Here is a 26,860-nt window from a genome sequence, read left to right on the forward strand (position 1 = left end):
ATCCCTGATACCCAGTGACATCGGTTTACGAAGGAGTCTTTCATGTGGTACATTCATGTTCCCAAACACCTTTTGGAAGACTAGGTACACTACATCATGTGGTTTCCAAAAGTCAATTGGAACCTCTTTGAAAGAGGTTGGTCAGATAAGATCTAGCCCTCCTGAAGCTTGGCTGCCATTTATTAGATTACATTATGCAAATTAGACCATTTTCTTTCTGATTGGCTGCATTATTGAACTCAGGCTAATGGGTTTATAACTAGGTATGGCCTGTCACCTTTTTTTGAATATGAGAACAACAATTCCTTGTTTCCTGTCTATTAGAACCTCACCAGTGGTGATTGACTCTCTCATAATGACTGTAACAAATCTTTGCCATGTCTCACTAAGTGCTCTGGGGTACAGTTCATCCGCCCCAAGGGAATTATTGGTCTTCAGACCTTTGAACCTATCTAGGACCTCAACTATGTCAAACTCAAACAATATTTGCTGGATGTGGGGGCGGGGTGCTCTGAGACACTGTATCAGTGCAAGTTGTTGTTGCTGTTGTAGTGTCTTTCTCGTTAAAAATAAGGAATAATTTAATCAGGTCCTGGGTAGTAACTCATCGAACTGGCCATTGTCCAGGTATAGGCTCAAATAATGAGTATTTAACGTCTATTGGTAGAGGGTGGGGTGGAGAGATGGGCAACGGGACGGACATACAGAGGGTTACCAGAATACCTGACCTAACCTGATATTATTATTATCCTGCCCTCACTGATATTCACATAATGCCCTTTCAATAAACAGCAGGAGGGCATTTTGGGAAACCCTAAGGCATGCGATAAACTTATGAAGGGCTGCAGACCACTAAAATACAGTACAGTATTCTTTGTAACAAACTCCATTTCTAACACATCCTATTGACAGTGAACACTGCAATTCAGAATTGGCTCTGCTCATCTTTTCTTGCTCCTTGAGATTATTGCCGTGTGATAATACCAGACAATGTACCCACCTAGTGGCCAAGTCAAGAATGTCTGAAATTTCCCCAACAAGATCAAACATGTTCAAATGATAAAACTGATTGAGAAATTCTGGCTGCTTTGACTGTCAGTTCTATTTCTACTGCTGAGGCTATCAAAGGAATGTTAAAACTCTACCAGCATAAGTGGAGTACCAATAAATATTAATTAAACAAAACACTGGAGATAGATTTAATTACATTCTTGGTGGTTTCAACATTGTTAACATATATTTGTATACAAATTATCTCAGGCAAGAATCTCAGTTACAACAATTCTTAATGACTTATATAGTTCTGCTCCATTTAAATTCAGCTATTAGGAACATAGGAACAAGAATATGCCATTCAACCCATCGAGCCTGCTCTACCATTTTCTGAGATCATGGCTAATCTGTAACTCAATTATGGTTCAGTTGGTAGCATTCTTGTCTCTGAGTCAGAAGGTTGTGGGTTGAAACTCCACATTGGGACTTTGAACTCACTCCAATGCAGTGTGTCCAGGGGTGATCTGCATGTTAGGGGCTGTCCTTCGGATGAGATATTTAAACCAAGGTGCCATCCACCTGTTCAAATGGACATTAAAGATCTCTTTTCACAGTAAAATCTAACAAAGCGTTTTGAGACATTGCAACAACATGATAAAGTTTTATATCAAATGCAAGAATTATTATTATTTGTTTGGCTTTTATCCTTACCCCTGATTCCCTTTTTACTCCCCTATTTTATCTACTTCCCTCTTAAATGCTCCCACTGACTCTGCATTAACAGTACTTTGAGGTAGTGAATCCCAAACTACCCAAACTCTTTTGAGTAAAGAAATATCTTCTAACTTGATTACAGATAGATCTAGCTCTAATAGATCTAGATTACGTCCTCTTGCACTGGATTCTGTAACCATAAGATCCCCCATTTATTCATTTTTTCAATTCCCTTGATTATTTTAAATACCTCATTCAGATCACCCCTCAACTTCTTCTGTTCAAAGGAATACAACCCCAGTATAACATTCTGCCCTAATGACTAAGACACTTCAGTCCAGGTATCATTCTAGTGAATTTGCCGTGTAAAGTCTCCAAGGCTTGGTGCTCAAAACTGCACATAGGTCTGAACAGGGCATTAATCAAGTGTAACATCACTTCCTTTGTTTTATATTCCAACCCACTTATGATAAAGGCCAACAACAACACTGTTGATTTATAATGTCAGAAGGAGGGATCCTTTTCTTCTTTTCTGTAATCTTCCCTTCTCTGTCTGTATTCGTTTTGCTTAATACTAGCTCTCACCATAGTTGTTAACCATAGCTGTCTTCCCTCAAAACCAGCACTTTTGCCTTTCACTGGTACGGGATGTCAGTCTTTTGTAAACACATCTATTTCTTGTTGGAATATTTACTACTGCTTGTAAGATAATTTACCAACAAGCTTTTCTCTCAGTTAATGGTCCTCAATTCATCCCTTAACCTTGAAGGTTTGCCTTGTTAAAGTATAAGACCTTGGTCTGAGTCCCTTTTAGCCTAATGTTAAATTCTATTGTTATGATAAATATAAATATAACCAAGATATTTCCGAACCACCAGATTATTCTCTAAATCTGTTTCATTGCTCAATTAAATATAGCCTTTTTTCTTGTTCTTCTAACACATACTGCTTGAGGAAGCTATCATGTTCACATTTTAGAAATGCACTATCGTTGCTACTTAAACCCTTCTGTTTTACCAGTCCAAACGCACATTAAAATCTTTCATTACTACCTAATTATTTTCAATACTAGCATCCCTTATCTCCCTGTACATACATTCCTCCAGTTGGTCATCACTTCTAGATACAGCTAAGCCCAATCAGTATTTTACATCCTTTTCTATTTTTCAGTTCCACCCATAGTGATTCCACCTCCTGACTGCGATCGCTGAAATAGTCAGGGGATCCCTTTTCTACTGTCATTGGTGTCTCTTTCAGTAATGTTAATACTCTTCCTTCCCCACTTAATCTGTATTTTCTAATAACACATAGACTGAGATATTTAGCTATCCTATACCCCAGAATTTGTAAAATTTCCATAATTGCTACCATATAATTCTTCTGATTTTCTGCCCTGTTTTTATATATTTTTTATCTTTCTTTCCCCACCCCACTTTAGGTCAGTTTTATTTCATTCCCCCACCTGAATGATCAACTGCAGACCTGTTTTTCCCAGCCACTGATGACAATGGATCGTGAATAGTGGTGGATGGTCAGAGGCGATAGTGGACTTTTTTTGGTCAACCAGATGTCTGACACAGGCAGAAATGCAAGCTATGCTTAAGCGTAGCTAAACCACATTCAGAGTTCTACACATATATGCCACCTATACATGTAAATTTCCTTTAGTATTGAACAGAACATTTAATCTCTCAGGAAGGATGCTCCTTACCTAATTCTGGAGAATATTAAGCACGGGCTCATGAAGAGCTAAGGGTTTGGGATGCCGGAGTGTGCAATGAGGTACTGCTGAAGGTTACCAGCTAAAGCTGCATAGCTTGCTGTTGAGAGCACTATCTCACATGTTTTGAAACTGGGTAGTAAGACCTCACATTAGGGCTTTGGTTGCAGGGTTAACAAGAGCTGGCAGTATATTGTCAAGTGGACTGATGATGGATAGTTGTAGGCAGTGACCTACACCATCTCCTCCAACCATCCATTATCCCGACAATTGATAGTCGCAGCAAAGGGGTGATGTCAGGGTAATAACTGATTGGAGATAATGGTACATTGTCGGGGAAGGAAGAAAATGGCTTAGGATTGTCAGGGATGGCAGTGGATTGGAGAGATCTGGGCTTTAGACTGTATCAGTGTTCTGTTGGACACAGGTAATCTTATACAAGTATTGAATCTAATGTTGTTGGAAAGCATTAGTCAAAAGGAGAATGGAGTTTCCCATGACCAGTGTATGGGACAGATTTCTGGCTCTGAAATAATTGTAAGGCCTAGGGAAAACCCATCTACGCAACATTCATTGATTTCTGTAACGCTTTCAAACAAGTGAGACCTTATGAAACCCTCATGATGAAACTGGAAACTATGGGATACATGACCAAATGTTGGATTTTATTCAGAATGGGTATTCCAGCTCCAAGAACTGTATAATTGTTGATGAAAGGCTCACTCAGCCTATCCCTCTTGAAAAGGGGTGTGTACTTTCATCCAGTTTTTTTCTTATTCAATGTATGCATGAATGATGTATTGGATTGCATTGGGGAGATGGACTTGGTGTATGTGTTCCACACATTTTTGACAGAAGTGCAGTGTTTCCTGTTTACAGTTGATATTGTGCTGTTGGAGGACTCACCTGGGGATTCCAGGCAATTACCATCATGAACACTAGGACACTCAATGGGATGGTTGGTACCCTCTAGTATATGGTTCAAGAAGATATTGTAAAGGTATTAATTGGAAGATACAAGGGCATCTATCTTGATTATTGATTCTTATCAGTGTCTGGGGGTGGACATGAACTTCTGAGAAGGACTGAAGGGCACTCTGATCATTTTCATTTCTTCAAGGGCAGCAATATCCCAATTAGGGTAAGTTTGTAGCATATAAGACATGTGTCCAAACAGTTCTTTTTGATGGTTCCAAGCTTGTGGGCATGCAGGGAAGGGTTTTCCTTCAGCCTATTGTAGTCCAAGTCAAAGCAGTAAGATGGATTAGTCGTGAAAAGGCCTACACTGCCCAGAGTATGTGTTGGGGGAACTGCTGTAGTTTCAGCAGCTAAAAACATATAGCTTGCCATTGCTCTGGCAAACTTCCCGCTACTTGTCCAGGTTGGACCATTCTATCTGATCGCTTTGCGGTCTTTTGACTAGGATCAAGTGTAGTATCTGTTCTTATCAATTATTCCTTGGGCTGTTCACTTGGCAGTGCTCTCCCTTTGAGATTTGAATGGTATAGGTAGAGTTAAACATGACTTATTCATGGAGGACAGAGCTTACTGCCCTTGGACCTCTGTTAGCTGGGATTGGGATGTCAAAGTGTCCTGATCTGAGGGTTTGATCTGACCCACAAAAAGCAGAGAAACTGGAATAGAGTTCTACCTCGATCTCTTGGTCAGCAGGCTCACACCATGAGCTTGCCCGAGTTGGAGTGGTGATCCGGCTACTTCAATTGCTTGAGTGGTCGTGAGCAAGGAATTAGGTCCACGTCACCTTTTGACAATTTGGAACCTAGGAAACAATCTTATTCCCATTTGAGGAACATGATTCTATTTAAGTTTTAGTGGGGCAAAACCTCCAATAAAAAAGCTAGGACCACATTACCCCAAGGGCTTTAGCCTATTAGCTGGAGTTAGATTAGAAGATCAGCCATGATTGAATGGTGGGGCAGGCTCGAAGGGCCGAATGGCCTACTCCTACATGTTATAGGAGTTGAGTCGGAATAATCCTTACTTCCAGTTACTGGTTTGCAACCTGCTTAGTTGCACGGTGCAAGGGGACCAAGGAAAACCTGCTTACCTCCCCACCAGGAGATTGTTTGTATTGAATATCTGGTGCCCTCCTGAAAGGTGGGTGCATTTAGATCATTGGTGACCAACCTATCGCTCCCGGGCTGGATGTAGCCTGTGGGGCCTTCAAGAAACGCTCCCCCCCACGCCCTGCACAAGTCTAGGAAAGTCTGTGTTCGATCAGTAGTGTGTTTTCAGGTTTTTTCAAATTGAATATTTCTTGATTTCTGGCAATCAAGGAATATTCAATGAAAAAAATAATTTTGTTGGCCGATCATAAAAGATTGACCACCACTGTTTAAAGATGTTGGGACCCCCTTGACCATATAGTGGTCAATGGATGCACATTGTGGGAGCTCACAGTGGAACACTGGCCATTTGGGGTGAGCTATGGGGGGGTACTGTACCCCAGTGGAAAGGAGTCAATTTGTTCCAGGAAAAGGAGGGGAAAAAAATTGCCCAAGTCCAAATGGACCAAATAAATGGTTTGGGATCCTCACCCCTCTCGGCATTGTTCTGTTTAAAAAGAAAAAAAACCCAAAAGTTTTAACATTTTACCAGAAGCAGAAATGGTGAAATGTTCCTCACTTACAACTGTGACAACCCTAACAGCTTCTTATTCCTCCTCCCACCCCACACCCCACCTGTCCACCGCCCCCCCTCCCCACCCCACCCCACCCCGGGGCGCCTCAGGAGAGCGCAACACCTGAGTGGCCATGTGGAAGCTGTGGAATCTGTCTGCCCGTCAGTTAGTAACAGCGGCTCATAAACAAGAGGCTTTTGACCGCCCCCCTGACAGCGAGAGAGAGTGAAGGAAGGACACTTACCAGGAGGAGGGGAGGGAGGGAAGGAAGGGATAGAGAGAGAGAGAGAGAGTGTGAGGTGACGGACGAGGCGGCGGCCATGAAGCTGCAGGCGGTGATGGAGAACCTGCAGAGGCAGCAGCGCGCGCGCCTGGAGCTCGAGGCGCGCCAGCAGCACGAGATGGAGCAGCGCGAGGGCCGGAGCGCGGGCGGCGCGGAGCCAACGGCCGGTCAGCAACTGCCAGGCGCGCGGCGGCAGCAGCAGCAGCAGCGGCAGCACGAGCAGCGCCTGATCGCGGCGCAGCAAACCGCAGCGCTGGCAGCCATGAGAGCGGCGGCGGCCGCAGCCGGAGCGGGGCTGACCCGACGAGGCGACCGGGAGCTGGGCATGGAACCCGACGGCAGCCCGAGGCTTTCCGAGAGCAGCGAGGCCCTGTCGGAGGAAGACGAGGCGGCGGAGGAGGAGGAGGAGATGGAAGGCGACGAGGAAGAGCATTTCCCCGACCCCATGGGGTCTGAGGAGGACATGGCGGCGGCCGAGGAGGAGGAACAAGAAGAGGAGGATTTTGAGGACGAGATGGCGGAGGAAGCGGTCAGTCGAGTGAAGGAGGAACCCGGGGTGCAGCGCAGCGACCAGGCGCCGCGGCTACCGGGCCAGCGGCGCCCCCTGGGCGGGCTCGCCTACCCGCCACACCCGCAGCTCCCGCAGCCCCAGGATCAGACCGAGTGGACGTACGAGGAGCAATTCAAACAGGTATTTCCAATAATAAATAATCCTGTTTATATGCGAACATTAATGAAAATAATGGGGGGTACATTTATTAGGTGTTTGTGTTTTCTGTCCCTTTGTAAAGTTATTGTTTCCCTCCCCCCCCTCCCCCCCCCCACACCCCCCGCGCGTCAACAAAAGAGCTCGAGGATCGCTTGCGGTGAAATTACAAACGATCCTGTTGGTTTGTAAAAAAAAATTAAAAAACAAAATCGTAGAGAGGTGTAACAGGGAAAGGGACCGGTGTTAGCAATTGCCTTATTTTCACGGTACACGGATTGTGTTTGCGCTGTATCTCACACACACACACACACTCACACCCAACGTGCAACCCCTGGGTGCCATTCAGTTAATAAATGCTGGACGGTAACCTTTTCCTTGTCCCCCTCCCTCTCTACCCTCTCTCTCCCCCCCCCTTACTTGTTCGTATGAAAGGTGTTCAGTAGATTAATCCCTACAACAGATTAGGTTTGCAGTTTTTTTAAAAAAAACTTTTGTACTAAAACTTTTATTACAAAATGTCTCTCTTGGCGCACACGAATATGCGCTTCTAATACAGTAAAAGTTCCCCCCCCAACCCCCCCCTGTAACCCTGTCGAATGTTGTCGGTCTTACTTTGATAACTAGTACTTAAAATAAATTACTCGAATTTTGAAATTTACAAGACCTGAACTTTTCTCCCTGTTCCAGGTTTGTATTTGATAAGCACGTGTTTTTTTTGTGTTTGAAACTCCTAACAACAATGTTTAATTCCTAACAACAATTTAAATTTTTTTAAAAAAAGCTTGTTAACGTGCAACAGTTATGAATGCTCTTTTACAGTAAAACTGCTGAAAGTCCACTAAAATTTATTTGAATAACTCATGTAAAGGAATAAAATCTCACAAATATTAAAACAAAAATGCACTCCATGAGATTTCAGAACCAGTACTTTCTTAGAAAAAGACTAAAAATTTAGCAATTTCTCCTGGAAAATCTCCAAATCATTTAATGGTTTACGTTTTTGGCAGCACTAAAGCAAATATTACTGAATAAATTTGTTAAGGTTTGGGAGATTATGTTAATAACTGTAGCAAGAATGTAAATACAAGATGGACTCTTGCCAAATATTCTGGACTGTCTGGACTGTGGTGTAGCTTGACATAATGAGTAAATATAATTGGAGGTTTTTTTTTCTCTCTCCTTTTTCTCCATCTCTTGTGACTTGTCCTAGCATATACTTCCATAAGTGTTGGGTTTCCATGTAATTCCCCTGACTGTGAATTTGTTATACAATTCGGAATGAGGGACTAAAGAAAAGGGAAGGAATGGATCAGAGTATAGTCTACTGTTCTGGGCTGTGTCCACATGCATGTACGAGCAAGGGATCAATGGATTGGGGATCAGGACTTGGAACCCTGGCTAATTTCTTTCCCTGAAACCTCCCCATCCCCATGGTGATTTAGTGGTGTCTGAACTCCTGCTGTAATTGAGATCAGCGAAAGGAATTTAACCTTCTGTATAACCATTGGGAAGCTGCAGTCCTTTTTTTAAAAAAAAGCCCTTTAAAAATATTTCTAAACAATTTCAGCAGTGATTCTTTGTATAGCATTTTAAATAAAATACTAAATATTAGAAATCTTAAAATATTCAAAAATATTGCTCCCCTGCTAGCTCTTTCTCAGCATTAAGCCATACATTGCAGAAGGTTTAAATCAATTATCAATTAGTTGATCTGAGTCTGCTTGTATGACTCAAATACAAGGATTATTATTATTATTGTACCTCACTCCACTGATTACCCCTTTGACCAGCAGGCACAAGTCTGCTGCATATATCCCGATCCCTTCATACCACCATCAGTGGCCATGCCTTCCGTAACTGTGCACCAAAACTCTGGACTCCCTGCCATTAACCCTCTGCCTCACCCTCTCTTTATCTTGAAGTCCCTTGGTGTGGCTCGCCTCTTCACTGCATCAATGGTCACACTCCCCCCCCCCCCCCCACTCCTCCTCCGAAGCCTCTCTCTATAAAATATATATATTATGTATATATGAAGCTGCATGGTCGCTATATACATGCAAGTCATTGTTGCAAATTGTGCATATGTGAAAAATTAGTTGTGATTCCTTTAACCCTTCTCACTCAAATAATCCGCTGACACTAACAATTTAGGTTCACACAACAAGAATATACCATAATATAATAATAGCCCTTGCATTTGATATAGCGCCATATCACGTCTCAAAGCGCTTCACACAATATATTGTAAAGTGAATTGACTGTATTTTGTGGGTGAAACACGGCAGCCAATTGCACACAGAAGTGACCCACTGGTGAGGAAGTACTGGATGGCTTGTAAGGTGGTGGATGTCAGCTGTGTAAATGGTGCCATACACCATGTGTTTAAGAATTAGGGACTTTTTTTAAAAAAACAAATCTTTTAGCTAGTCTGATTTACAGTGGTAAATTGTACAGAATGTTATATGTTGTACTTTTTAATAATATTTTGTATTTGTAATAATTGAAAATTGAGCTGTGGATAAAAAGCAGCGGTTTTATAATTGCATGTGTTGGTTTAGATTTTTATCACAATTCAATAGTTTTCTGTTAGAATAGATTAATGAAAATAAAATTCAGTTGTAGAATGTGTGTACTTCAGTACTCAGGCACTACGCAGCGTGAAGGGTGGGGTAACTTGATGTAAATGCAAGTTATTGTCGTACTGATTTAAATTTATACCAGCCAAGACTATGATTTTTTGGTTTAATGTGAGTGAATGACTAGAATATCTTTGCAACTGGGGGAGGGGTTGAACTGTTAATTGTGGCGCACTCCAGATGGCAAAATCGGTGCATTTTCTTGTAATTGGGGCCTAGACTGATCTGGAAACTGGTTGCCTGGCAGATGTAACAATTAAAAAAGCTGCATGGTAATGGTAACCGTATTATGGACAAATGCTACTTAATGCAAAGCAGATGGAAATTGATGTAGTAAGATATGAATTGATGTAATGTAGTAAAAGTTTCCTTACTCTACATGCTTGATAATAATCCCTCAAGACTGTGGAACTGCTGTGCGCAATTGGCTACTGCGTTTCGCCCACAAATATACAGTCAATTCACTTTACAATATATTCTGTGAAGCGCTTTGAGATGTCTAGAAGATGTGAAACGTGCTATACCAAATGCTGTTATTATATGATGGGAATGATTGGTTGCAGTGTTATTGCATAGCTATTTTCATAACTGCACAGAGTAGCCATGCATCTGGTGTCATTCCCTTTGGGAATATAGCTGTCTCTTGCATTCTGAAATCCAGAGCAGGGGTGATAGATACTGTGAAAATCTTGCCTTTGCAGTGGTACTCTGTGAGCTAGAGGAAGTAGAAGTATTTAATATGAAGCAATAGCAAACGGGCGAACAGAGAGGGACATAGAGCTCATAGATTTCTCTGAAGTAATCTCTTTGTGCTTAACAGTCCTTTTCCAGAGATGGGATGGAGGGTGGGTGAGCAAGCTGCACTTTAAAATAATCTATGGTGGTGCTGATCAACAAGGGTGTTGACTTCTTTCTGACCACTGAAGATTTCTTCAGCACACTTCCAAAATAAGCACGTTTATTTGTTCATCCCCTTCCTCCTTACCCTCCTATTGTCCAAATGAGTTTCTCTAACTGTATTTCTTTTTCTTTTATAACATAAAACAGAAATGTATATGGACCACACCTATTTTGACTGTTTTGACATTCACCATTTTTAGGCAGCAGTACACATTTAACAATTCCTTGGAGAATGATCAACTGTATATCATATTCTTGTATTGGGAAAAACATTGATAAATCAAATATCCTCAAAGGATCCATTAATATGGGTTGTTTTATTTATAATTGTTTGGCTACTTGCTCTCTATGGGGAAGGAGGAGCAAATTGTGTTTTCAACTTAAAAATAACTGGTAGTAAACCTTCAGTATCTAAATCTTAAAATATCAGATAACATTGAATGCAGCACTATTAGGTCATCTAGGGTCAGGGAGTGTCAGATATGATACTGTCATAAGCTTATATTGACTATGCACAGTCAGTAAATGGTAAATGGTCAAGCTGCAGGGGATGAGAAGTCCTGCTAAATGCTCAGAAGAATCTGTTTCTCATTAGAGATTCACATTAGCAAATACAAAGCTTGCTCTTTATTTTTAGCTTTATTGCAAATATTTTAATAAATAAATCTTTACGTTTGATACATTACTTTATTACATTGTCATAGTTTCAGGGCTTCATGATTTTATGGTAAAGAGCAGTGACTATGTATTTGGAGGCGAACGAGAATTGTCCACAAATGATTCTTTTTAACTGCTGAATTTTGCATTGTGGCTGTCGTAGTCAGCATTTGATGTGATCACTATCATGCATCAAACCATTATTTACTTTCTTGAAAGGCTCATTGTTTTTTGTGTTCATTTGTAAAAATATTGTAAATTGGTACGAGTATGTAAACCGGTTTGCGGTCACCTCAGTAATCTAGCCACCGCACAATTGCCGGCATATTTTCACTGTCTCTTTCATTGTCTATGTTAAAAGATAGCCTTCAGTAAACCGGGCACCTACCGCACCCTCTTTCACTTCAAACGTGATACACACACCCCCCTCCCGCTATGAACCTGTACACAGTGCGCTAGGCCTCAGACTTCTCAAGCTATTTCCTCGATGCTGCTACTGTGGGCGGAGTTGGCTCCAGACACGCATGTGTTGTGCGGGGAATGTTGGGATTGACGAAGCAGCGCGAGCGGAAAATCCACTTCGCCCAACGTCTCTGGTGCGGGAGAGGGACATGGGCTGCAGAGTTCTGGATGATCTGCAGCCTATAGAATAATAATAATAATAATAATCCTTGCATTTGATATAGCGCTTTTCACGTCGGGAGGACGTCCCAAAGCGCTTCACAGAATAGACTGTAAAGTGAATTGACTGTATATTTGTGGGCGAACGCGGCAGCCAATTGCGCACAGCAATGTCCCACAAACAGTCGTAGATTGAAAATGACCAATTTATTATTGTTTTGGGTTTTGGAGGGATTATTATTAGGCTCTGTGTGGAGTAAGGAAACTTGCCCAAGGTTTCGCCCTCTGCCTGGAATTGAACTCAGGTCTCTCACTTGCAAAGCAAGTGCTCTAACCACTGAGCTACAGGACTCCACTATAGGAAGGAGGAGTTGGGGAGGCCGACAAGCAGGGAGTTTACGTAGTCTAGCCTGGATGTGGGGATGGCAGAGCGGGTCATGGTATGGATGTGGGGTAAAAAGGATAGCTGAAAGTCAAACAAGATGCCAAGGTTACGGACATGGATGGTAATACCGTCAGCGCCTGAGGTGTGGAGGCGTTTACGGAAGCCAATCAGGAGGGCCTCTGTCTTGTTGACTGAAGTAAGTTAGCTCTCATCCAGGACTTCATGTCTGACAGACATTCTGTCAGGAAACAGTAGTCCTGGAGTCAAGTGTAGACACAGAGAGGTAGAGTTGGGTGTCATCCGCATACATGTGGAAGTTGACCCTGTGTCTGCGGAAGATGTCACCAAGAGGGAGCATATAGATATTGAAGAGGAGGGGACCAAGGATAAAGCCCTGAGAAACGCTGCACTAGATGGTGCGGGGGCTAGAGGAGTTCATGGAGATGGAGTGGAGTGGTGTGAGAAGTCCAATCTGAACCATTCAAGGACAGAACCATGAAAGTTGAGGTGAGAGGAGAGGCGGTGGATGAGGATAGAGTGGTCAACGGTATCGAAGGCAGCAGAGAGGTCAAGGAGGTAGAGGGAGTCCTGGTTGAACATGGACAGAATGACATTTGTCACTTTGACCAGGGCTGTTTCCGTGCTGTGGGAGGCATGGAAACCCAATTGGAGGAGTTCGTGAAGGGAGTGGCGCGAGAGGAAGGAGCAATGACTCATTCTAGGACCTTGGAGCAGAAAGGGAGATGGGGCGGTAGTTTGAGAGCAGGAATGGGTCCAGGGAGGATTTTTTTAAGCATAGGAGTAACGACTGCCGTTTTTAAAGCGGTGGCAACTGTGCCAGTGGACAGGGAGAAGTTTATGATGTCTGTGAATAGAGGGGCAAGGAGGTGGAGCTGGGAAGTAGGGATGGGGTCGAGGGAGCAGTGGTCAGTTTCATGCGGGTTAAAGTGGTGGTGAGAGAGGAGTGGAAGACTGGTTCGAAGATGTGGAATAATGGGTAGGGGCCGGGTGCGAGGGGTAAATCGGGAGGGCGTAGTAGATGGAAGGGCAGAAGCAGCTGAGCGGATCCCCTCGACTTTGGATTCAAGGAAGTCCAGCATCGCCTCGCAGTTGGCATTGGAGGTGAGGATGGGCGAGGCATGAATGGGTGGGTGGAGGAGCTGGTTCATGATGGAAAAGAGGAGCCTGGGTTTGTCCTTGGTATCCAAGATTGTCGATTTAGCGGAGGCAAGGGCGGAGCAGTAAGATTTGATCAGGTCCAGCCAGTTAAGTTCGATTTAACACAAGTTGGATGCGTTCTCAAAAGGTAGGCTGAATACATGACAGCTTTTGTTTAAAATGTGCCAATGCCTTTATTTTAATGAGATTGCAAAGTTTAGTTGTTGAATGTTCATCACCCTTGCCCATCACCAATTCCTTAACATTACATCAGTGACATGAATCACCCGACCTGTTTCAGTAATCAAGTCACCTCACTAAGAAAGTCACTTTTGCCCAGTCACTTGAGTGACCGGATTAGTGAGGTTCTACTGTACTCTTGTGCATGTACTCCAGTTAGTATAGTGTCAGTTGAGTTCTCATGTATGCCCATTATTTAGTGGAGGTACTTTGTTTTTCTCTTCTCCCCCACGCCCCTAAATTTTCTCAATGCTAGTTGGTGATACTATTTAATGTTTATATTATTACAGTGGACCAGGTCAAACCCTGCCCTCGCCTTGCATTCCACTATATGCACTGGATCTGGCTAATTTTGACCACTTGAATTGGGGTCCAAATGGTGAAATTACAATATCTTGACTATTGTAGCTTAGTGGTTAGAGCGCTCACCTTGCAACTGAGAGGATCTAGGTTTGATTCCCGGGCAGGGCGAAAGTTTCCTGACTCCACAAGCCTCTGTTTACCAAGCAGTAAATAGGAACCCAGTTGTTAGTCGATTGGCAGATTGCTCTTCTGGGGGTAATAATCCCTGCAAAGGAAAAACTTATATTTGGTCACTCAAATCCACAACTGTTTATGGGACACTGCTGTGCACAATTGGCTGCCGAGTTTCGCCCACAAAATATACACTCAACTTAGTGTATTCCATGAAGCACTTTGAGATGTTTTGACATGATAAGTGGCTATATAAAATGCAAGGCTTATTATTATTATACCTTGGGTAATATTATTTCAAAGGGTGTACATAGTTTAGTGAACTTTGAAGTGAGCCTGGTCTGTAGCTTTATTTCATCTTCTGTTGCTGGTTTTAGCATCTTGAGAGTATAGAATTTTCATGGTATTCAAATATTTTCCCCCAAAACATAGCTCTGTAAAAGGGTACAACAAAATTACATTTGTATAGCACCTTTCATGTCGGGAGGATGTCCCAAGGCCCTGGACAGTCAGTTTTTGGACCGAGCTGCGGTGGGGGGGGAAGCAGGATGATCGCAAGCATGATTGAAGATGAGGGTCTTGAAGGAGTCAAGAGAGGGGAGTGAGGCAGAGGACATATTATAATAACAATATTGTGAATCTTTGTCAAACGGCCAGCTCATGAAGTTTGAAAATAATCCCATGAAAAATTGCAAACTCACTGCTCAAGCAATAGTGAGGCATTCAAAGTACATTTGATGTGGTGGTTTGGATTTTGTTCCAGAGAAGGCTACTTAATAAAAGCTCAAATTGTTTATTTTTGATCTTCACTTTACTGATGAAAGTGGGAGAGCAGATTAACCAGGGAGATGAGCAAAGGGTGTCAAATGGGGAAAGGAAGCCCAGGGATAGGGTACTGGTGAATAGGACTAATAGCCCAAAGTCAGAATTAAAGGCGCTATATCTGAATGCGTGAAGCATTCGAAACAAGATAGATGAGTTAAATGCACAAATAGAAACAAACAGGTATGATCTGGTAGCCATCACCGAGACACGGTTACAGGGAGATCAAGGGTGGGAGCTAAATATTCCAGGGTACATGTTGTATAGGAAAGATAGGCAATGTGGTAAACGGGGAGGGGGGGGTGGCCCTGCTAATAAAGGATGGGATAAAAACAGTAGAGAGGAAAGGTTTTAAATCAGAAAAGCAGGAAGTGGAGTCAGTATGGGTAGAGGTACGTAACAACATGGGGCAGAAAACTCTAGTGGGAGTAGTTTATAGACCCCCGAACAGTAGTCACAGTATCTCTCAAGGTATAAATCAGGAAATTAGCAGAGCATGTAGTAAAGGAAAAACATTAATTGTGGGTGATTTTAATCTGCACATTAGATTGGGACAACCAAATTGGAAAAAGTATGATAGAGGAAGAGTTTATAGAATGTATTAGGGATAATTATCTAGATCAGTGTGCCGAGGAGCCAAACAGGGAACAGGCCATATTAGACCTTGTTATGTGCAATGAAGCAGAGCTGATCAGCAAACTGGAAATGAAGGCTCCTCTCGGGCAAAGTGATCATAATACGATGGAATTTAGCATTAAGTTAGAGAGAGCGGTAGTTAAGTCCGAAGCAAAGGTTTTAAGTTTAAGTAGAGCCAATTTTGCTGGTATGAGAGAGGATTTGGCCAAAATAAACTGGGAAATTAGACTTAAGGATTTGACGGGAGACCAGCAATGGCAGACGTTTAAGGAAATAGTGCAAAATTCCCAGCGAGCACGTATTCCTTTGAGGAATAAGAATGCCACGGGAAAGGTGGCCCAACCGTGGCTAACTAGAGCAGATAGGGAAAGTATAAAGTAAAGGAAGAAGCCTATAAAACAGCTAAGATGAGTAGTAAACCCGAGGATTGGGAGAACTTTAGGGATCAACAAAGGAGAACCAAAAAAGTGATTAAGAGGGAGAAAATGGAATATGAGGGCAAACTAGCGAAGAACATAAAGACAGACTGTAAGAGTTTTTATAAATATATAAAGCGGAAGAGGCTGTCAAGTGTAAATGTGGGTCCGCTTCAGGCAGAGACGGGGCGAATTATAGTAGGGGACAAAGACATGGCAGAGTCATTAAACAAGTACTTTGCTACTGTCTTCACCTTGGAAGACACTGAAAACCTACCAAGAATAGAGGGGAACCAAGAAGAAAATGTTAGAAAGTAACTTGGAGGAATTAATATTAGTAAAGAAATGGTTCTAGGTAAATTATCAGGTCTTAAAACTGATAAATCTCCTGGACCTGATGGCCTACATCCTAGGGTTTTAAAAGAGGTGGCTGCTGAGATAGTGGATGGCTTGTCCTTGATCTTCCAAAATTCTCTGGATTCTGGAACGGTTCCCATTGATTGGAAGATCGCAAACGTGACACCACTATTTATTTAAGAAGGGTGGGAGAATCTGTGTGGCTCTTTGACAGAGCAAGTTCACTTTCACTAACCCCAATCCCCAGCTTTCTCCCCATAACCCTGCAAACCCGTCTTCCCCAGATACCTATCCAGTTCCCTCTTAAAAGCTGTTATCGAATCGGACTTCACTGCCCTTTCAGGCAGATCATTCCAAATTCGAACAACTCACTGAGTGAAAAAAATTCTTCTAACCTCCCCTTTGCTTCTTTTGGTAGATACCTTAAGACTGTGACCGCGAGTCACAGACACACCTACCAGCGGAAACAGCTTTTCCCTATCTCGCCTGTCGAAACCTTTCATGATCTTGAAGACCTCTATCAGATCCCCGCGTAACCTTCTCTGCTCTAATGGGAAAAGTCGTAACTTTTCCAGCCTCTCCTCATAGCTAAGGTTCCCCATTCCTGGTATCATTCTCGTGAATCTCCTCTGTCCCTTTCCAGAGCCTTAATGTCGTTCCTGAGGTAAGGTGCCCAGAACTGGACGCAGTACTCCAGCTGAGGCCTAACCAGTGTTTTGTATAGATTAACCATAACTTCCCTGTTCTTATACTCTATGCCCCTACTAATAAAGCTCAGTACACCAAATGCCTTTTTTTACTGCCTTTTCTACCTGCCCCACTACCTTTAATGATTCGCTTACTTGAACACCCAGATCTTTCTGTACGTTCACCCCCCTTAAGATTGAGCTACCAAGTCTATATTGCCTCCTATCATTTTTCCTACCTAAGTGTATCACCTCACACTTATCCACATTGAAATCCATCTGCCACATGTCAACCCATTCCACCATTCTGTTTGTGTCTGCTTGCAGTTGGTTACAGTCCTCCTCGCTATTTACTACCCAACCTAATTTTGTATCATCTGCAAACTTGGAAATCGTGCTCTCTATGCCCAAGTCCAGATCATTAATATATATTAGAAAGAGCAATGGTCCCAATACCGATCCCTGTAGGACACACGCTGCACACCTCCTTCCATTGCGAGAAACACCCATTAACCACCACCCTCTGCTTTCTGTCACTCAGCCAGTTCTTAATCCAAACTGCCACTGTCCCCTTAATACCCAGTGTCATTTTAAAGATCTGATCTGAACATTTTCCTGTTCACCCCACTTCCCAACTTTTCTCTCCACAAGATTATTCTGAAGCTTGTGCCCTCTCCTGCAGCAAGCTCCGTGAATTGATTACCCACCTCTTCGCCTGGCTCCCCATCCCTCAGAAGATCAAGTTTAAAATCCTCATCCTCACTTATACAGCACTCATCGGACTTGCTCCTCCCTACATCCAAGATCTTTTAACACCATATCAAACTGTCCACTCTCTACTTGGCGGGCACTGATCCATGTCTCCGCATAGCCCGCCCCATCTTCCTCACCATCGCTATTTTGCCCCTGGTCTATGGAGTTCCATTCCTGAAGCACCTTCGAATTGCTCCTCCCTCCCCTCTTTCAAGGCAGGCAAGGTAGTCTTTGACCACGCTTTCAGTCAACTTTTCCCTTCCCCATCCCACCTCTTGCGCCTCCTACCCCAAGCTCAGGTGCCCAGCCGACAGTGTCAAGCACTTTGAGATAACCTTCCAACGTGAAAAGGTGCTGTGTAAATGTAAATGTTGTTTGTTTCTGGAAGGGAAGCACCAAATATTACTCATGAGTTCCGTGAATCTTTCTGAAATAGGGAATCTGACTTGCCAAAATGTTAGACCAGCCTGCCATAATAAGAACATAAGAATTAGGAGCAGGAGTAGGCCATTCGGCCCTTCGTGCCTGCTCCGCCATTCAATAAGATCATGGCTAATCTTCTCACCTAACTCTGATTACCTGCCCTATCCCCATATCCCCTAATCCCTCTATTTTTCAAGAATCTTATCAGTCTCAGCCTTGAAAATGTTCAAGGACTGAGCATCTACAGCCTTCTGGGGTAGTGAATTCCATAAGTTCACTACCCTCTGAGTGAAGAAATGTTTCCTCAACTCTGTTCCAAGAGGCTGACCCTTAATTTTAAGACTGTGACCCCTTGTTATAGATTCTCCTAACGGGGAAACAGTCCCTCTGTGTCTACTTCAAGCCCTTTAAGAATCTTCTAAGTTTCAATAAGATCCCCCCTAATTCTTCTGTACTCTAGAGAATACAGCCCCAGTTTATTCAGCCTATCCTCATAGGTCAGTCCCCTCATCCCAGGAACTAACCGAGTGAATCTACGCTGCACCCCCTTGAGGGTAAGTATGTCTTTTTTTTAAATAAGGAGACCAAAACTGCACACAATACTCGAGGTGCGGTCTCACCAAAGCCCTATACAGTTGCAGCAAGACTTCCCTACTCTTATATTCTAAACCTTTTGCAATGAACGCTAACATGCCGTTCGCCTTCTAGTTGCTGCTGTACCTGCAAACTAACTTTTTGGGACTGGTGTACAATGATACCCAAATCCCTTTGAATACTAACTATCTAGCTTCTCCCCTTCCAGAAAATAATCTGTTCTTTTATTCTTGCTACCAAGGTGAATAATTTCACACTTGCTAACATTGAATTCCATCTGCCACCTACTTGCCCACTCCCCGCGGCTATCCATATCCCGTTGCAATCTTTTTGCATCATCCTGAGAGCTCACTCTGCTGCCGAGTTTAGTATCATCCGCGAATTTAGACACATTACATTCAATGTGCTCGTCCAGATCATTGATGTAAATGGTAAATAGCTGAGGCCGAGGCACTGATCCTTGTGGCACTCCACTAGTTACATCTCCTGCCAATTCGAGAATGATCCGTTTATCACTACTTTCTGCTTTCTACTCGATAGCCACTCTTCTATCCATGTTAATATTTTCCCATTAATCCCGTGTCACCTTGTCAGATGCCTTCCTAAAATCCAAATATACCACATCTACTGGTTCCCCCTTATCCAACCTGCTGGATACATCCTCAAAAAATCTAAAAGGTTAGTCAAGCATGACTTCCCTTTTGTAAAGCCATGTTGACTCTGCCTAATCTTTTTATGGTCTTCCAGGTATCCCATAACTACGTCTTTTATTAAGGACTCAAGAATTTTCCCTACAACTGACGTCAAACTAACTGGTCTATAGTTTTCCCTATTTTCTCTCCCACCCTTCTTAAATAGTGGAGTTACGTTTGCAATCTTCCAATCAATGGGAACTTTTCCAGTATCCACAGACTTTTGGAAGATTATAGACATGCCATCCACTATCTCAGTAGCCACCTCCTTTAAAACTCTCGGATGCAGGCCATCCGGTCCAGGGGATTTATCGGTTTTAAGACCCGACAATTTACCTAGAACCATCTCTTTACTAACATTAATCTCCCTAAGTTGCTCGCTAACATTGTCTTCTTGGTCCTCTATTTTTGGTATGTTTCCAGTGTCTTCTACGGTGAAGACTGTAGAAAAATACTTGTTTAATGACTCTGCCATGTCTTTGTCCCCTATTATAATTCCTCTGGTCTCTGCCTGTAATGGACCCACATTCACCCTCACTAGCCTTTTCATCTTTATATATTTGTAAAAACTCTTGGAGTCTGTTTATGTCCTTTGCTAGTTTGCCCTCGTAATCTATTTTCTCCCTTTTGATCAATTTTTTGGTCCTCCTGTTGTTCCCTAAAGTTCTCCCAATCCTCGGGTTTACTACTCATCTTCGCTGTTTTATAGGCTTTTTCTTTTGATTTGATACTGTCCCTAACTGCTCTAGTTAGCCACGGCTGCACCACCTTTCCCATGGCATTCTTATTCCTCAAAGGAATATGTGCTCGTTGGGAATTTTGCACTATCTCCTTGAATGTCTGCCATTGCTGGTCTACCGTCAAATCTTTAAGTTTAGTCTCCCAGTTTATTCTGGCTTAATCCTCTCTCATACCAGCAAAGTTGGCTCGATTTAAATTGTGAAGACTTTTGCTTCAGACTTAACTACTTCCCTTTCTAACTTAACGCTAAGTTCCATCATATTATGATCGCTTTGCCCTCGAGGAGCCTTAAGTTCCAGTTTGCTGATCAGCCCTGTTTCATTACACAAAACAAGGTCTAATATGGCTTGTTCCCTGGTCGGCTCCTCAGCATATTGATCTAGAAAATTATCTCTAACACATTCTATAAACTCCTCTTCTATGTTACCTTTCGCAATTTGGTTGTCCCAGTCTATGTGCAGGTTAAAATCACCCACAATTAGTGTCTTTCCTTTGCTACATGCTCCACTAATCTCTTGATTTATACCTTGAGCGATACTTTGACCACTGTTTGGGGGTCTATAAACTACTCCCACTATAGTTTTCTGCCCCTTGAAGTTACGTATCTCTACCCATACTGGCTCTACATCTTGCTTTTCAGATTTAAAATCTTTCTTCTCTACTGTTTTTATCCCATCCTTTATTAGCAGGGCCACTCCCCCTCCTCGTTTACCACATCTCCTATCTTTCCTATATACCACGTAGCCGGGAATATTCAGTTCCCATCCCTGATCACCCTGTAACCATGTCTCGGTGGTGGCTACCAGATCATACCTGTTTGTCTCTATTTGTGCAACTAATTCATCTATCTTGTTAATAATATCAGGTCTTCGAGACATCTCAAAGCGCTTCACAGAATATCCTGTAAAGTGAATATACAATACATAGGAAAAGGCAAGACTAGGATTAATGGAGGCTTGACTGTAGGAAAGCAAATTTCACAGAGATAAAGGCGGAGTTAGCTCTGATAAATTGGTCACGTATATTGGCACATAAAACAGCTGATCAGCAGTGGGATTTATTTAAGGGTGAGATTGATGCAGAGCAAGCACATTCCAACAAGGAATAAGGGGATGTAGCAAAGCATAGGGTACTGCAGCTATCAAAAAGGATTAGGGACAAGAGGGAAGCTGGTGTAAAATGTAAATATGATTGTTCTCTGGGAAAAAAACTTGAAATATGTAAAAGGTATATAAGAAGCAAAGGAGGAAATTAAGAAGGCTAAAAGAATAGATGAAAAAAGACTATTGGATAACTAGAGGGGTTGTTTTTATAAATGTATTCAAGGTAAAAGAGTGGCTTAGGAGGGATTCGGGCCACTTAGAAAGCAGGAACTTGGTGATAGAGAGGGGAGGATGGTCTAGCTATTTAATGATGTAACTGGTTATAACGAGAAAGGAGGAAAGGGAGTATCTTTTGAAAGGCAGTATCTTGCAAGGAGCAGGATAACAAAGGGACTTGGCGGGTGCATACGCCCTTGAAAGTTCTTGGCAGCGTAAGCGGGAGGGGTTTTATATATAGGGGCATATGGTACAAAAAGCAAAGCATTCAAGCTGAGTTTCTACAAATCATTGGTTAGGCTTCAAATGGAATTCTGTGTTCAGTTTTGGGTACCTCATTTCAGGAAAGATGTTACCTTGGAGGGGTACAAATGAGATGTACAAGAATACCAGGCATAAGGGAATTTAGTAATGAGGAGAAATTAGAGGTTGGGTCTATTTTTAAAACAGCAGAGAAGCTTGAAAATGGACCTGATAGAGGTGTACAAAATGCTGAGGGGTTTGATAGTACAAGAAAGGAGAGGCTATTACCATGGGTAGAAATGTGACAAGGAGTCATGTTTATAAGATAATCACAAGAAGACTGAAAAGATAGCTTAGAATTTTTTTTCGTTCAGATGTTGGGATGTACAATGCAGTGCCAAATAAGGTAGTGTTGGGAGAGTGCATTGTGGGTTTCAAAAAGGAAGTAATAATAATAATCCTTGCATTAGATATAGCGGCTTATCACATTTTTGAGACCTCTCAAAGCGCTTCACAGAATATATTGTAAAGTGTAGTGACTGTGTTTTGTAGGCGAAACGCCGAAGTAGACAGGAATATGAAAGATGGAGGGGTCAAAGAACATCTCAAGCATGTCACAAGCTGTCATTTGATGGTCGCTTCCACCATGCTGAAGGCAGATGCCCAACAAATAGTAAAGAGGTAACTGAAGCTTGGGAGCGACAGCTGCTGGAAGGCATTACCTGGAGTCTGAGTTGGTGAACACACATTTGTTCATCCAGGGATTGGAATTCACCCAGACTGGTTTCCAGAGAGGTAAACAGCTGCTGCTTAAGCTCAGCACCTCCCAATTGGTAGAATGATCGCTCAATGGGAAGAGATGTGTCTAAACAGTGGGCAGGAAATGGTAATGATGCTCTCATGCATTTCATGCTGGGCTTACAGGGTGTTCCTGGTACCTGCCATCCACCTAATAAAGGCTCAAACTCACCTTATTGGATGTCAAAAACCAACTAGTGGCTATTGTCCTTGGGTAAGGAGGTAAGCTGGCTCTCCTTGGAGCTGAACGAGCTTCAAAATGACATGTTTGGCAACAGAAGGTCAGAATCAAGTCAATAAGCTGGTAGTCTTGGTAATCCAGTTCCTGAGTTTAGGTGAATTTTTAGCACTCTAGGGCACTCAGCTCCTATTAACTCTTTAAGCCAAAGCCCTAATGCAAGGGTGATCCTAGCTGGAGAAGCAGTGGGAAAACTTGCTTTCACTGGCAAAATGCCTTCAAAATTCTCCTAGTCTACCATACCCCATACACAAAATTCAACGAATTCAAAACTCCGCTACCCAGATACTCACCCACATAAAACTCCATACCTCAATTGCACTAGTCCTTGCTGCTCCATTGGCTCTCAATTTCCGAACGGATCTATTTCAAGATCCTCTCACTCGATTTCAAATCCCTTCATACTACTCCACCACCCGCTGCTTCCCCTAGGCAGGCTCTGGTCTCCTGTTTGACCCTCGTCCCCTCCACTATCGGCGTCTGTGCTTTCAACCATTATGCTCTGGAATGCTCTCCCTCAATGCCCCACCTTGCCCCCTCCCTCCCCACTTCCAAATCCCACCTATAGATCTTACTTTTTGATCATGCTTACTGTCATCTCACTCTGGCTCGGGGTCACCACTGTCAATGGCTCCGGGACACTACCCTGCGTGAAGGGTACCATATAAATGCAAATTGATGTTGTTTTAACTGGTTAGGCTACAGCAGCACTTCAACACACTGGGGTCCCCCAATACTTGTTAAATGTAATACTGTCCGGAATTCTGTAAGCAGGATGCGACCCTCCAGAGAAAGAGATGTATTCCATTCCAATAAATATCTTGGGAATCAACATCCAAAGAAAGTGGAATATATGGAACTCTGCGTGGTTTGGTCTTAAGTATGGTTTCCACACCCAGCTGACCAAAAAAAGAGGGAGCAAAGCGATGGGATTCAATGAATGCCTTGCTCTGAGAGCTGGTGCAGATGCAGAATATGTGATTAGGCCAAGAATCTTGTTTTTAAAAATTGATCAGGTTCCTGAATAATTTATATTAAAATCGGGTAAATTGGCCATAATCACTACATCTTACAGTAAATCATGTGAAGCTCTTTGATGTTTTGACGATGTGGTCAGGTGGTATCAAATGTTTTTATTATCAAATTGAATTAAAATGTTATTTGTTGCTCCATCAAAATATTGCTTTAATAGTAATTCAAAACCTGAGTAAATTATGTTTTTTTTCACACAATGCAAGAACATAGAGAGGGCAAGACTGGTCTTGTTGAGGTGAGCAATGAATTTGTGCAAAAGAGCAGGGACCTGTGGCGCAGGGTTGCAATGTTTGTCAAAAAACAATTGAGAAGCCTTTATTCTAGTGACTTGGCCTGTTGAAGTGGGGAATATGTGGTTAGATCAATAATATTGTTTTTAAGAGGCTGTGTGTAAAAGTAGATCAGGTTGCTGAATAATTTACATTAAAAAATGGGTAGATTGTCCATATTTTTGACTAAATATGATGTGATGCCAATTATTTTCTTTTTGCATCTTGCCTGAAAAAATGACTTGATACTGTATCAGCAAAGTATATTTGAATGTTTGATCAATGTGAATACATTAAATAATTCAGATTCATAGTTCTAAAGAAAGCCCTGCCTTGAAATAACTTGTAGCTATAATTATTTTAGTTTACTGGAATAAAGAAATGGTTATGTTTTGCAACCGGAAATTGAACTAACTTAAATGTTTGAAACGTACAAATGTAGATGTGCAGAATTATTTGTGTTCATTTAACTTCTTCTGGTTCTTTCAATTATTCAGCCATGAAGTGGATAAACTTTGCAATACTCACTACAATGTAAAGAAAATTGGAATTCAAGGGTTGGATTCAAATTGGAATTCAACTGCAGAATTGGAGAGACTGCTCACCTTGCCTTCACAGAAGGAGTGATTGGAGTATTTATTTTTGCATGAAAATATATTGAAATTAGAACTTTAGAGAAAAGTGAGGAGTAGCAGGGGTAACAGTGACTTACTGCTTCCATAGACATTTTGTTTGAAGGACTTTATCATTTCAGCTGGTAAAACAAGTTTAGACTTTTCACAAAACCTGTTTTAATTTTCCTCCCTACCTCTTCCTTTTTTAATCTTAAAATGGGTTAGCAACTTGATCTGTACAACAGTTGCTGTACAAAAGCTTTTTTCTATCCAGCAGCTGAGACCTGGAATTAGTGTAATTGGTGATCAAGTTGCCTAATGACATTGCATTTTAGTTTCTGACACTGTAGTAACCACACAAAACAAATTTAAAAAATTGTAACTATTTGAGAGGGAGGAGAATGAAAGAAAGCAAACCTAGAAACTAGAATTCCATGGAGAATAACTGAATATAGATTGATTTGTTGACTTCAGCTATTTCAGGTACCTGCATCATAAACTTGGGAGGCAATGCCAATTTGAATATGTGATGAAAAAGGAACACAAATTATCATATTTACCACGGTAACTACTATTTGGGGGACAGTAAATTGTAGTCTGAATCAACATTGCTAGAATTTGAGTTTAGTTTCTCTGGTTTTAAAACTATAAACCATGCTACAACACATTCCCTTTTGGGTGTGTATTTTCTGTTCAAAGATGGTCAACCCTAGTATAATTTTTTATTTTCCTGCTATACTTCTAAAATGGGTGAGAAATCATTGTGTTTTGAGGATTGTTAGGATCTGCTTCAGCCATTGCTAAGTGTAACTGGTGACATACAAGCAGTGATAGAATCATGTTTCTTCTGAAGTTGCTTCATTTATTTTGATGGGCGCTTGGAGTCAGCATATTTGATTAGAAAAAGCATCATTCAGATTTGAGCCAAGGTAGTGTAGCAGGGTTTATAGTTTTTAAATTGGTGGACAATTCTTGCAGTACCATTTCAGACTATTTATTTTCTTGCCTGTTGAAGTCTCTCTCACACAGTAGCTTGTATTTATATTGGTGCCCTTCATGCATGATAGCATCCTGGAGCGCTAGACAGGATTATCACCTCTGTGACCCAGGAGTAAACCTGAATATGGAAAAATATGATACTGGTAAATAAGGAGGAATAGAACCTTGAATATTGTACTCCCTCAGTCTTTTGAGTTGAAATGGGTACTACTACTAATAATAATCCTTGCATTTGATATAGCGCCTTATCACATCTTCAAGACATCTCAAAGCCTTTCACAGCATATATTGTAAAGTGTAGTGAATGTATTTTATGGATACTATCTTAGAACTGCAGTGAAGGGAGGCATTATCTTTTCTAGTAGTTTGCCAGGCAAATAATTGACAGTAAACAAGATGTGATATTGTTTAAAGTATAAAGTACTTTAAAGTATAATTTTTGCATTTAATATAGCATTTTTTGCATCAGTAGAACATGTCAAAGTGCCTCACGGTATATTTCAGTTACTGTGTATTTGTAGGCAACACTACACTTTACAATATATGCTGTGAAAGGCTTTGAGATGTCCTGAAGATGTGATAAGGCGCTATATCAAATGCAATGATTATTATCAGTAGTAGTACCCATTTCAACTCAAAAGACTGAGGGAGTACAATATTCAAGGTTCTATTCCTCCTTATTTACCAGTATCATATTTTTCCATATTCAGGTTTACTCCTGGGTCACAGAGGTGACAATCCTGTCTAGCGCTCCAGGATGCTATCATGCATGAAGGGCACCAATATAAATACAAGCTATTGTGTGAGAGAGACTTCATGACACATGAAGTGAATGATCAGTTTTATTGGAGGGGATTGATCACCAGGACACCAAAAGAAACACCTTCACTTTTCAAATAGTGCCATAGGGGCTTTAACATCCACCTGAACGGGCATATGCGGTTTAATATCTGTCTCATCCAAAGGACAACACCTCTGACAGTGCAACATGCCCACGGCACTGCACAGTCAGCCTAGACTATGTGAGTTTTAAGTCCCAACATTGAACCCCCAACTTGCTGACTCAATTCAGCCAGGCTGACACACAATGGAAT

The 26,860-nt window shown here is 42.0% G+C and overlaps 1 protein-coding gene and 1 pseudogene across 1 annotated transcript in view; both read left to right on the forward strand.

Annotated features, from left to right (window-relative positions):
* Positions 1-4,826: 4,826 nt before the first annotated feature.
* LOC121850557 lies at positions 4,827-5,037 on the forward strand (annotated as a pseudogene).
* Positions 5,038-6,325: 1,288 nt separating this feature from the next.
* The window catches only part of arid3a (AT rich interactive domain 3A (BRIGHT-like)), a 41,361-nt gene continuing 20,826 nt past the window's right edge, over positions 6,326-26,860 (forward strand). The window contains exon 1 of the mRNA XM_007908289.2: positions 6,326-7,042. Coding sequence (XP_007906480.1) covers positions 6,389-7,042 — 654 coding nt within the window. The 5' untranslated portion in view covers positions 6,326-6,388. The remainder of the gene's footprint in view (positions 7,043-26,860) is intronic.

The sequence above is a fragment of the Callorhinchus milii genome, unplaced genomic scaffold (assembly GCF_018977255.1).
Source record: "Callorhinchus milii isolate IMCB2004 unplaced genomic scaffold, IMCB_Cmil_1.0 Scaffold21, whole genome shotgun sequence".
In the NCBI taxonomy this organism is placed as follows: domain Eukaryota; kingdom Metazoa; phylum Chordata; class Chondrichthyes; order Chimaeriformes; family Callorhinchidae; genus Callorhinchus; species Callorhinchus milii.